This window comes from Leptodactylus fuscus, chromosome 9 (genome assembly GCF_031893055.1).
Source record: "Leptodactylus fuscus isolate aLepFus1 chromosome 9, aLepFus1.hap2, whole genome shotgun sequence".
In the NCBI taxonomy this organism is placed as follows: domain Eukaryota; kingdom Metazoa; phylum Chordata; class Amphibia; order Anura; family Leptodactylidae; genus Leptodactylus; species Leptodactylus fuscus.
In genome coordinates this window covers 39,125,086-39,137,767 of record NC_134273.1, presented here as the reverse complement: position 1 = coordinate 39,137,767, position 12,682 = coordinate 39,125,086, and the positions used below count along the sequence as shown (strand labels likewise).

Sequence of the window (12,682 nt, the reverse complement as noted above, 5' to 3'; positions counted from 1 at the left end):
AGGTGTATCAGAGGAATGGCTCAACACCAAATTTTTTTTGAAACAGACCAGTCAGGGAAGTTAACACATTTTCTGTAATTGCCCGAATTTCTGATTAATTTAATATTAAAAAAAACAAAACAGATTTCTGGTCTAAAATTATTAATGACCAATCGGCTGTTCGCAACCGCTGATTCACAGAGGATGGAGCAGGAAGCGGACAGCGCTGTTCTCTTTGTAGTGGCCAGGCCAGGTACTGCAAATCATCTAATATTTTAATGTTATGAAAGCAAAGCTGTAGTGACTCTGTTCAGCCACTACACAGAGAACAGAGCTGTCTGCTTCCTCCTCCATTGTCTGTGCATCTGCTGCTGAGAACAGCTGATTGATAAGGGTGCTGGGTATGAGATCCCTACTGAACAGATCTTAAGATAGACCATCTATATTTTAGCCTGGAAAACACCTGTAAGGGTTTTATTACTAACAGTATTTATCATGGCCCGATGGCAAGGCTTCTGACCACATGGGCCCCCAGCAATCACTACAAGGGGATCCTCAAATTGATGTAGTTTCATGTATTTTCTAAGCTCCATACAAGAGAACGCTGACCAGTCACATGGTTCATGTTCTAAAGTGAAGATACCCTTTTAATAGAAGGATAGTCGTAGCCGATAGTAAGTATTCATCATTTATGTGGAAGAAGCGATCTGACTTTCAATTACCTCAGACAGTCGGTGGTGAGAAATATGGCTCTGCTAATGATATCTAAGTGCATAGTTATGGGCATATTATATGCTTAATATTGATGGATTTCAATAACGTGTTGTCCGACCGTGAAATTCTATTGAACAGTATGTGACAGCTGTGCTATTGCAGCATTGTCAGTGCCAAGTGTTCTGATGTGCCAAAAAGACAAGTTACTGCACCGTGTGCAAATGTACTATATAGATATTAATGGCAGTATACACGGCAGTGTCTCTATTATTGTACGGCAGATTGTCCCCCAAATACAAAGGTCATGTGCGCTGGTCAAGTGATTTTCCATTTCTGCGGTGTGTTCATTATCTGATCTGAAAGACTAAGCACTGAATGTCCTTAATCCAATGTTAGGTCTACAATGATGCTCATGTCCTGGAGAAGATCCTCAAGGAGAAAAGGAAAGAGCTTGGTTCTTTACCAGATGACGACGATATGGCATCTCCAAAACTCAAACTAAGTAAGTTTTATATCCTGTCTGTGACCACTCTTAGGGAAGTGATGGAGGTGCTATCTAGATAATACGCCTATCTTCTTATAAGTTTGATTCGGTAGGACTGCGGGTGGGGTTCCGGTGTACGATATGCATATATGAATGGAATTGTATTACCTTTAAGAGTGTTCTGGTAAAAACAAGTCCACTGGATAGGAATAACTCCCAACTCACTGGGTGTCTCACCTCTGCAACCCTCAGCAATGGAATGGTGGTCAAGCATTGACAAGCTTTCTTAAGAATATATCTGTTACACAGAGGATGGAGTAGGAAGCATATAGCATTGATAACTGTGTAGTGGCAGAACTGAGTCACTGCATGTAAATAGGACGTAATCTGCAGTACCTGTTCTGGCCACTACACTTAGTACAGCGCTGTCTGTTTCCTGCTCCACTCCTTGAGTATCAGCCACTGAGAAGAGTTTCTGGAAATTTTTGGTGTCAGACCCTCTCTGATATGGTATTGATGATCAATCCTTTAGGATAAGGCCCCAAGTTGCGTAAAAGCTACAGTAATTTATATTGCAGCAATATCTATAGTTCTAAAGAAAAAAATACTATTATCCAAAATGTAAGAATGTTTTTCTTTTTTTAGGCAGAAAAAGTGGAATATCTCCCAAGAAAACCAAATACCTGAGTCCCATGCAACAAAAACTGAATGAAGTGTATGAAGCGGTGAAGAATTACACAGATAAACGTGGCAGACGTCTCAGCGCCATTTTTCTGCGCTTGCCTTCCCGCTCTGAGCTCCCAGACTACTACGTAACCATCAAAAAGCCGATTGACATGGAAAAGATCAGGAGTCACATAATGGCCAACAAGTACCAGGATATAGATGCGATGTGCGAGGACTTTGTTATTATGTTTAATAATGCCTGCACTTACAACGAGCCCGAGTCCTTGATTTACAAGGATGCTCTAGTCCTTCATAAGGTGTTACTGGAGACCCGCAGAGATATTGAAGGAGATGAGGATTCTCATGTCCCTAATGTTACTTTACTCATCCAGGAGCTAATACACAACCTGTTTGTGTCCATGATGAGCCATCAGGATGATGAAGGAAGATGTTATAGTGATTCTCTGGCTGAAATTCCTGCAGTAGACCCTAAATTTCCCAAGAGGCCTCCTCTGACTTTTGAGATTATCCGAAAAAATGTGGAAAACAATCGCTACCGAAGACTCGACCTGTTCCAGGAACACATGTTTGAGGTTTTGGAAAGAGCACGGCGAATGAACAGGTAAATCTGGCCAGAGTTTTTACTTATCAGCATCGTAAGACAGCGGTCTTATAAAAGCAAGTCAAAGGCGTTATCAGAAATACATTGCGGCAGTTACATGCTGCTAACATTGATTCATAGTATGGTGCCACCTGGTGTTCAAAGTGTATAGTAGCGTGCACATCCTCCTAATGACGGACACATGCTTAGTTCAGTCTTCTGCACTCTATACAAATCGCTTTCTTCCCTGTAGATCAGGTCAAGTCTCTGCTCTAGCATTGCACTGTAACGGACAAGACTCCTTTTGCATGGGAAGAAAGAGTGGTTTATATGGTCAGCTGCCAGATGTGGAAGTAGACTGATTCTGTTCACAGCTGTATAGACTAGCAACAGCACCAAGGGGGGGGCATAGAAGCAAAACTTATAAAAATAATATTTTTGTTCTACTAAAACTTTGTAAATTACACAATTTTGCTCTAAAATTAATCCATTGGATAAATTAAATCCATCAATTCGCCATTTCAAAGAAGCATTCTAATCTTGATCAGAATTGTGATAGCACCCTACCCCAGAGTTTGATGTGAAACAATACAACATTAAACCTTCCCTCATAAAACAGTAAACGAAGAACCTCTTTCTAAAGGGGAAGGGGGCTTCTTTCCAAAGAGATTCTGCAGCAGCTGCAGTGTGTGTAATTATATCAGTGGCTTGAAGCCTCAGTGTAACAGAAGTTCTTCACCATTGGTGATTTGTATTACAAGGTTGTAGTACACAGCAGATGGATATGAATCGTGAGTTGCTTTTTATTACTTACAGATGTAGATCATTCAGATAATTTTATTTTTTTTTCTTTTTCCTACAAAGGACGGACTCTGAAATCTATGAGGACTCCGTAGAGCTTCAGCAGTTTTTTATTAAGATAAGAGATGAACTTTGCAAGAATGGCGAGATCCTTCTCTCTCCAGCCTTGAGCTACACTACCAAGCATCTCCACAATGATGTCGAAAAAGAGAAGAAAGAAAAGCTTCCTAAAGAGTTAGAAGAAGACAAGGTCAAAAGAGAAGAGGAGAAGAAGGGTATATACATATACATCTTATTGGTGGTGTTACAAAGTCCATATTTACGCCATCTTAAATCTCCACCTATGGTACAAATCAACGAATCCTTTGCATAAACACTCATTTAAAGAGGACCTTTCACCATATCTGGGCACATGCAGTGTTATATACTGCCGGAAAGCTGACAGTGCGCTGAGTTCAGCACACTGTCGGCTTTCCCGATCTGTGCCCGGTGTGAAGAGCTTACGGTCCGGTACCGTAGCTCTTCTATGGTCAGAAGGGCGTTTCTGACCATTAGCCAGCACAGCACAGCGTGATAGGCGCCGCGAGGCAGAAGGACGTCTCTGGCTAATGGTCAGAAACTCCCTTCTGACCATAGAAGAGCGACGGTACCGGACCGTAAGCTCTTTACACCGGGCACAGATCGGGAAAGCCGACAGTGCGCTGAACTCAGCGCACTGTCAGCTTTCCGGCAGTATATAACACTGCATGTGCCCAGATATGGTGAAAGGTCCTCTTTAAAGAGGACCTTTCACCATTTTTCACACAGGCAGTTCTATATACTGCCGGAAAGCTGACAGTGCACTGAGTTCAGCGCACTGTCGGCTTTCCCGATCTGTGCCCGGTGTGAAGAGCTTACGGTCCGGTACCGTCGCTCTTCTATGGTCAGAAGGGAGTTTCTGACAGTTAGCCAGAGATGTCCTTCTTCACAGAACAGCCAATCGCGCACTAGCACTGCAGCCTAGCCACAAGCCGTAGTTTCATCTCTCCCTGTGTAGTGTTAGTCAAACTGTCTACCTTACAGCCTCATAGGAGCCCAGATACAGCACGGCCCCAGAGTTATTTAGTCTCCAATAACTCTGCTATACTAAGTTACCAGGTCCTCCCCATTTGCTTTAGAGGTCCCTGGGGACTAGGGGCTAGGCTGCAGTGCTAGGAAGTGCTCCAGACCTTATTATTGGTATACTGTGGATGCAATGCTAAATACAGGCTCCACAATATAGAAATACCTAGCAGCATATGTGAACATCACTGCAAAACGTTGTGATGAATGGAGCTATTTAAGGTCTGGCTGGGACCTGTTGTGCCACAGCCAGCCTTGCATATGTAGTATATAGACCACAGAGCTTTCATTCACCTGTTGGGAGATGTTGATTGCTACCTGATCAACTGGGTCTCTGGTCTCTGCATTTGTTAGTACCCAGATATCAAGGGGTAAACTGTGTGGTTCTCAACAAACTGAGAGCTACATATGGGAAAAAGTTATTTTGTAGATGACTGTATAGGGAAGACAATAAAAATACTAATTGTTGCCTGATAATAGTGAAGTCATACTGCAATTGTGTTATCATTTTATTTAGGCCAATTTTAAACAAATATTAGTAAAAGTTATGTTTTAGTATTTACTCCTACAGAAAAAACTATCAAGCTTCACTTTTTTCTGTTCGCCGCCTCAGCCTCTTCTTTCCTGAACAGCGGCACGGAGAAGACTTCTAAAGATAGTGGAAGAATAGCCTTTCTTAAGGCTATTCCTACATGGGTTTAGCTTAAAACAGGATTCTAATGATAGCATCCCTTTAAATATAATAGATCTGCACAGAATTTTGAACCAGTTTAGAGAATCATATTTAAGGATGGATAGTAACAGAGTCTGTCAGTAGTTGCGACCGCTCAAAACGCTGATGGCATTATATAGAGGATGAGACAGTATAAACATACCACGGGTGATGGTCATGCAGGGTCCATGTTTTATTCTATCTTTGTGACGTGATCACAAGTTCTCAGGATGCCCAGAGCGCACTGCATGAATATTCCCCTACCCCTTCCCTTTGTTCTGAATAATGATTGGACGCTAGCGCCATCACACTAAAAAAGGGAGGAGCTTTGAAGCTTTTGGTGCAGAGCTTCCTGGGTGCTGCTTCTGAAGGGGCCACCTCCTAGAGGCAATTAGAACATGGATTTCTCAATCGTTACTTCAGTTATATTTGCCCTTGCCAATTTCTACATTAAGGTTCAGCAACTGTTTACACTCCAGCATGCAGAAAATTTTGCAACAGCTGGAGTGATGAAGATTGCTGACCCTTGCTTTATTTATTTATTTTTTTTAATTTATTTATTTATTTTTTTAAAATGTAGATTGTGAACCCCACATAGAGCTCACAATGTACATTTTTCCCTATCAGTACGTCTTTGGAATATGGGATGGAAATCCATGCAAACACGGGGAGAACATACAAACTCCTTGCAGATGTTTTTTTGCCCTTGGCGGGATTTGAACACCAGGACTCCAGCGCTGCAAGGCAGCAGTGCTAACCACTGAGCCACCGTGTGGCCCCCGACCCTTGCTTTATATGCTGAAAACCACTGGCAGACTCTTAAAGTTTATTCTGTGCATGGTTCCCAATATTGAGCTTAAAGGGATTCTATTATTAAAATTGTATTTTTTCTGCCTACCACGTCAGAATAGCCTTAAGAAAGGCTATTCTTCTCCTACCTTTAGATGTCTTCTCCGGGCCACCGTTCAGTAGAAATCCCGATTTTCGTCGGTATGCAAATGAGTTCTCTCACAGCACTGGGGGCCTCCCCAATGCTACAAGAGAACTCTCCAGCAACGCCTTTATCTTCTTCTGGAACGACCTCTTCACGCGTCGTCTTCCAGAGCTGGGTTCAAACTTCTAGGCCTCGGGCCTCAGGCAAAGCCAACTGCACATGCCCGCCGGCCACAAAAAAAATGGCACTGTGCTTGAGATTTCTGGTTGATATCAAAGCTGTTAAAATTGTATTTCATTTATTTATTTTTTTTACCTCCCATTTTAAGAAGCTGAGAAGAGTGAAGATCCTGGAGGAGTTTCTGGCCAGTCTGGACAATACCGAACCTATAGCCAAGACTGCAGCTTCAAAAACAGCATGTACCATGTAGGGGATTATGTGTATGTGGAACCTGCAGAGGCCAATCTCCAGCCCCATATAGTCTGCATTGAACGCCTCTGGGAGGACAACGCAGGTACGGACCTTGTTTCATTGAAAAAAAAATAGACAACTTATATAATCAACATCTAAGGCTTCATAATATACTGATATTATGAGAATTATTCCTTTAGAAAATAACCAAGATAGTAAAAGATAAGCATCTGTGTCTTCTCTGATAAGCAGGCCAGGACATAAATATTGCCCCAGAGTGGGTTTAGCACACTTATGTGTAAGGTCTGCTTTAGTCTAAATTTAATGTTCAAACTTAAAGGAGACTCCTTTGTGTCAGTGGTTTGGCCCTGGCTCTCTCCTTTTAAATGTTAGGTCATGTTTATGTAGGGCTTGCAACCGTTGTCAGCCACTCCACAGAGCCAGAAAGTAGACTGAAAATCCGCCTCAATTTTCTCTTCACTTTCCACCATGTGAGTGGCTCCAAAAAAAGATCATTTTAAACAAGTGCCGATTTACTAAAAAAATTCTGTACTGCAAACCATAACTTTACCCCTGTGCCCAGTTTCCTGAACAATTTGTGACTTATCTCAGAATGACAGTAAAAAGGAAAAAAAAAAAAAAAAGTGTCATTAAAATTTGTGACAAACTGGCTTTATTTGCAATTTTTTTTTTTTCAAAATTTGGCGCAAAAATATTTTATAAAATTTTCTTGGCAGGTGAGAAATGGCTGTACGGCTGCTGGTTCTATCGTCCCAATGAAACATTTCATCTCGCCACTCGTAAATTCTTAGAGAAGGAAGTGTTCAAGAGTGACTACTACAACAAGGTGCCTGTAAATAAAATCCTTGGCAAGTGTGTCGTGATGTTTGTGAAGGTAAGAGTCGCTTCTCATTCTTCGATGCTCTTGTTAAAGGGTTTCCCCCCTATCCTCAGGGTACGTGATCCCAAACTGATTGGAGCAGGTCCTACGCCTCTTCATCAAGTACAACGCCATACTTTGTGTAGGGGATGTATTTGGTATTGCAGCTCAGCCACATTTACTTCACTGAGATTGAGAGAAACAGGCCACTTGTCGAATTATTATGACTAGAGATGAGCGAACAGTAAAATGTTCGAGATTCGATATTCGTTTCAAGTAGCCCCTCAATATTCGACTACTCGAATCGAATATCGAACCCTATTATAGTCTATGGGGGGAAAATGCTTGTTTCAGGGGTAGGCAACGTTCGATCAAATTATACTTACCAAGTCCACAAGTGAGGGTCGGGCTGGATCCTCTGAGCAGTCTTCTCCGTGCAGCGTCCCCGTGGCGTCTTCCGGCTCTTCATTCACTCTGCCAGGCATCGGGCCTGGGCAGAGCCGACTGCGCATGCCCGCACTACAAGCGGACATGTGCAGTCGGCTCTGCCCAGGCCCGATGTATAGCATTCGGCCAATCAATGCTGGTTCTGCATCCAACTTTTACATTCGAATAGCGAGTGGTACTCGATCGAGTACGAGTATTTCGAATAACGTAGTATTCGATCGAATACCTACTCGATCAAGTACTACTCGCTCATCTCTAATTATGACGTCATTGGCCTGTGAAGCAGAAGCAGCATTTTGAGCAACTGATCTGTGGGGATCCTGGATTTTGGACCTCCACTGATCAGCTATTGATAACCTATCCTACGTAAAGGTCACACATATTTAACTTTGACAAAACCCTTTAACCAGGGTCACACTGTTCCCTTCTTGCTTAATAAGTTCATGCTGATATCTTCTTCATTGTTATCTATTATTGATTTGTATTCATTTTCTCTTTTTACAGGAATACTTTAAAATCTGCCCAGAAAACTTTAGAGACGAGGATGTGTATGTATGCGAATCCCGGTATTCAGCAAAAACCAAATCCTTTAAGAAGATTAAGTTATGGACCATGCCTGTAAGTTCAGTGCGCTTCAGGCCCAGAGACATACCGCTACCGGTTGTGAGAGTGGCCTCAGTGTTTGCACATAAAGATAAGGTAGATGAAGATGCAGCCTCAGAAAATATGGAGGACACAAAGGATGAGGATATCACCATCTGTCTGGAAAAGGTTTGTACCATACTACCTCTATATTGGTGTACTACTAAGAGGATCCTTTACATTGTTCGGTTACTGAAGGGGATTTCACATCTCATAAAGTAATATCATCATATCTATGGAAACTAGGAGGATAAAAAAGAGAGGGTAATCGCGCTTCCTTTGTAGTGGAATAAAGCACGAGTAGTTGGAGACTAACGGCTGGTTGTTCTCCTCTAAAGAACCAGATACTCTTGATGGAACATTTATGGTTTTTTGATAGAAATATAAATATTGTTACGGTTCTGAGGTCGTATATGGGGTTCGCCTTCACCTGTAACAACTTCCTGGGGACAAGCTGTAAGTGGTCCAACAAAAAGTGAACTGGATTCACTTAAAAAACCTGGTGGGCGCACAGTCCCTTGTGGATGGAATGATTGAAACCGACACTTGAATTGAGGCAACGGTTTATTGAAGGACAAATTTGAGAGTAGATAATGCGTTTCAGGGCCTTTGGGCTACACCCCCAAAACGTGTTATCTACTCAAATTTGTCCTTCAGTAAACCGTTTTTTTAGTGAATCCAGTTCACTTTTTGTTGATCATCATATCTGATATGCTGCGCCTTTATGGTCAGTGATGGTCCATTCTCTGGTAGTCCCACCGAACCAAAGAAAGAAAGGGCTACAGCACGAATTTGGGGTTGCAGCCCTTGTGTGTTCTGTCCATGTACCACAGCAGCACGCCAGCCAAGTTTTGTACAGCTCTTCTGTGCAGGGAAAAACAGTGAAGGAACGAATAATCTGTAGAAACAACTTGCACAATTTAAAGGGAGTCTGTCAGAACAAAATTGCGATGTTAACTAATCGCAGGACTGTCAGCACAGCACAGTTTACAATGGTGTATTTCTCATTCAGGATCGCTGCTCCTTTCTTCTAAACATCGTCCTTGTATCCTTAGGGAAATGAGTATAAAAGGGATTTCGAGGTGTTGCTTCTATCAATGGGCCTCACTATCTGCTGCTCAGCTCCACCCCCACTATGTGGATGACCTCTCTCCGCAGCCTCGGCACACAGTACTAACTGTGCATGTCTCATGACACGCTACACCTGGCAGTGAAGGAAGCTGGCTTCAGAGGGGACTGTTTATCATCATACATGCACAGTACAGTCTGTGTGCTGAGGCCGAGGAGAGAGATGTCAGTCAACTAGCGGAGGTGGAGCTAAGCAGCAGTTAGCAGCTGCAGATAGTCAAGCCCATTGATGGAAAGCAATGCCCTTAAAGCTCTTTTCTGCTCATTTTCACAGGGAAAAGGAGGAATTTTTTTTGCAAAACCACTGATTTTCAAACGACCCAGCGTGTAGGTGGAAGCTCTCCCAATGGAGCATCCAATACTTTGTTCCAATTAATATAGAGCAAGCCCTATTATGTTACATGCTGTTAAAATGGCATGGATCAGAAACCCACCAAAAGATGCAGGCATCACAGAAAGCCTACAGATGAGACTCTGATGTTCCACCCCTCAGCTGGCACACTCACCACACACAGTTCAGTTTGCCTTCCTTTTATTTAGAACATATACTGTTTTCATTACAATTGCTGTAGCCATCAGTCTTTCTCATCTATACAGTTGTAAACAACGCTGAATCAATTAATTTGTATCTTTTTAGGAAAAGGAAGATGTATCTGTTGATATGCCGAATGGGGAACCTGGTTGCTATTATTACGAGCAGCTTCGGTACAATGACATGTGGCTGAAGGTTGGGGATTGTGTTTTTATCAAGTCACATGGATTGGTTAGGCCAAGAGTGGGCAGGTAAGGACCTCTTTGTGTTACGTGTGATAGATAAATTGGATGAAGGAACATTGCCGTAGTTTTGTTTGCAGTTGTGAATTTTTTTCTTTTATAAATATTAAAAGGGTTTGCTGAGCTTTTAAATTGGCAATTGGCACGTTGTTCTGGTGTTCCCCAACTCAATGCAAACTGCACTACCTGCTGCCCAGCATGTGAAACACATTCTCTCCAAAGAGACAGGAGAATATTCACAGTGCACTGCAGATGAGATACATTTGACCATACTCCAGTGCAGGGGAGATCATGGGTTCAGGCGACCTAGGTGGAGATAAATACAACATGGACTGGTTAAGCTACAATACAAAGGGTAGAAATTGCCCTCAAAGACACCTGACATGCATTAGAAACATTGTTACATCTGGCCATGGGAAGCTGTAAAGAAAATGTGCAAAAAAATCCATAAATAAAGATCCGTAGAACTAATAAGAGAAGCAATAAACATTAATAGAGATGAGCGAGTACTATTCGAAACGGCAGTTTTGAATAGCACACACCCATAGGAATGAATGGACGCAGCTGGCACGCAGGGGGTTAAGCAACAGGACGCCGGCCCCGTCTGCGTGCCACCCGGCTCCATTCATTGCTGACGTTTCGAATAGTACTCGCTCATCTCTAAACATTAAGAATAAGAATGCAATACACTGTCACCTATGAATACAACAACCTTCAGAAATATTGGAAATATTTTTTAAGCAAAATGTTCTAGAATTCTGGCATAATTTGCACCAAAAAAACTGTCTAATGTGTCTTGTGTCACATTGATTAAATTTACAAAAGTGAAAACTGTGACTCTGCACCCAAAAAAACATCAAAATGTTGGCACATTTTTTTTTTATCTATAAGCTATGTAAAAAGTAGTGTAAAGTTAGACTAGAACATCTTAACATACACTGGAATTGTCAACCAGCATTAGACACTTTGATAAATCTGTTGCGGTTTGCAATGTCTAAAGCGTAGATATATTAGTAAATCTGCCCCATTGTCCCCTGTCAGAGTCATTGGAGCTAGCCCAGTGAAGGTGTCCACAGGTTGTCCTTTTTTCTTGTTTTATTTTGTAGATGAACTAAATCAAATCTGGACTTTCCCTTAAAGATTTAATTGCTGAAACGTTGTCTTTCTTTCTCCAGAATTGAAAAAATGTGGCTTCGAGACGGAGCAGCTTATTTCTTTGGCCCAATCTTTATTCATCCCGAGGAGACAATTCATGAGCCGACCAAAATGTTCTACAAGAAAGAAGTGTTCTTGAGTAACTTGGAAGAAACCTGCCCCATGACCTGCATCTTAGGTGGGCATGGCCTTCCTTCTGTGTAGTTTTTTCCATTTATTTGTCTATTTTCCTGGTTGATGCCAAATGTTTAACGTCTTTAACACATCTACTGGTTTTCTTCTCCAGGAAAGTGTGCTGTTTTATCCTTCAAGGATTTTCTGTCTTGTCGCCCAACGGAAATCCCTGAAAATGATGTACTACTGTGTGAAAGTCGCTATAATGAGAGCGACAAGCAAATGAAGAGGTTTAAAGGGTTAAAAAGGTTTTCTCTTTCTGCCAAAGTTGTGGATGATGAAATCTATTATTTCAGGTATAATACAATTGTTTTTGTTTTTTTGGTTACTTTTATATAACTCTTACAATACATTTTAAAGCGGCTCTATCATTGGGAAAACTCATTTTTAGCTAAGCACATACATGCATAGCCTTTAGAAAGGCTATTCCACACATACCTTTTGTATGTAAATCGCCTCAGTAGATTTTGAATGCTAATTAGCCTCTAGCGTGCACCAGAAGTTTCAGTGAGCGCTGTCTGCTGTGTGTGAGAGCAGGGAAGGCTGATGAGACTCACACATAGCAGAGAGTGCTCGCTGAGACTTCCGGGTGCACGCTGGAGGCTAGTTCGCATATGAATAAAAACGGGCTCATTAAAAAATTACTGTGGCGATTTACATACAAAATGTATGTGTGGAATAGCCTTAGTTAAAAATGAGTTTTCCCAATGATAGAGCCCTTTTAAGTATCCAAATTAGCTGTCCTATAGAAGATAGAACATTGTCTCTACAATGCCACTTCAAGGTTGTTGACTTTTTTTTTTTTTTTTTAATTAAAATGTAGATTGTGAGCCCCATATAGGGATCATAATGTATTTTTTTTTCTCATTTAAGTATGTCTTTGTAGAATGGGAGGAAATCCATGCAAACACGGAGAGAACATGCAGATGTTGCTCCTGGTAGGATTCAAACCCAGGACGCAAGTGCTGCAAGGCTGCAGTGCTAACCACTGAGCCACCGTGTTGCCCCTGTTTGACTCATCCTTGTAACATTACAAGGGATCTTAACTAGAGATGAGCGAACACTGTTCGGATCAGCCG

General features: G+C 41.8%; 1 protein-coding gene across 5 annotated transcripts in view; it reads left to right on the top strand.

Annotated features, from left to right (window-relative positions):
* The window catches only part of PBRM1 (polybromo 1), a 69,083-nt gene that overhangs the window by 40,732 nt on the left and 15,669 nt on the right, over window positions 1–12,682 (top strand). For 3 of the 5 annotated variants that reach the window (XM_075286515.1, XM_075286513.1, XM_075286512.1), the window contains exons 15-23: window positions 1,090–1,195; window positions 1,823–2,465; window positions 3,309–3,520; window positions 6,321–6,506; window positions 7,141–7,298; window positions 8,235–8,501; window positions 10,138–10,283; window positions 11,450–11,607; window positions 11,716–11,899. In XM_075286515.1, coding sequence (XP_075142616.1) covers window positions 1,090–1,195; window positions 1,823–2,465; window positions 3,309–3,520; window positions 6,321–6,506; window positions 7,141–7,298; window positions 8,235–8,501; window positions 10,138–10,283; window positions 11,450–11,607; window positions 11,716–11,899 — 2,060 coding nt within the window. The remainder of the gene's footprint in view (window positions 1–1,089; window positions 1,196–1,822; window positions 2,466–3,308; window positions 3,521–6,320; window positions 6,507–7,140; window positions 7,299–8,234; window positions 8,502–10,137; window positions 10,284–11,449; window positions 11,608–11,715; window positions 11,900–12,682) is intronic. The other 2 variants (XM_075286516.1, XM_075286514.1) reach the window with 1 other exon arrangement.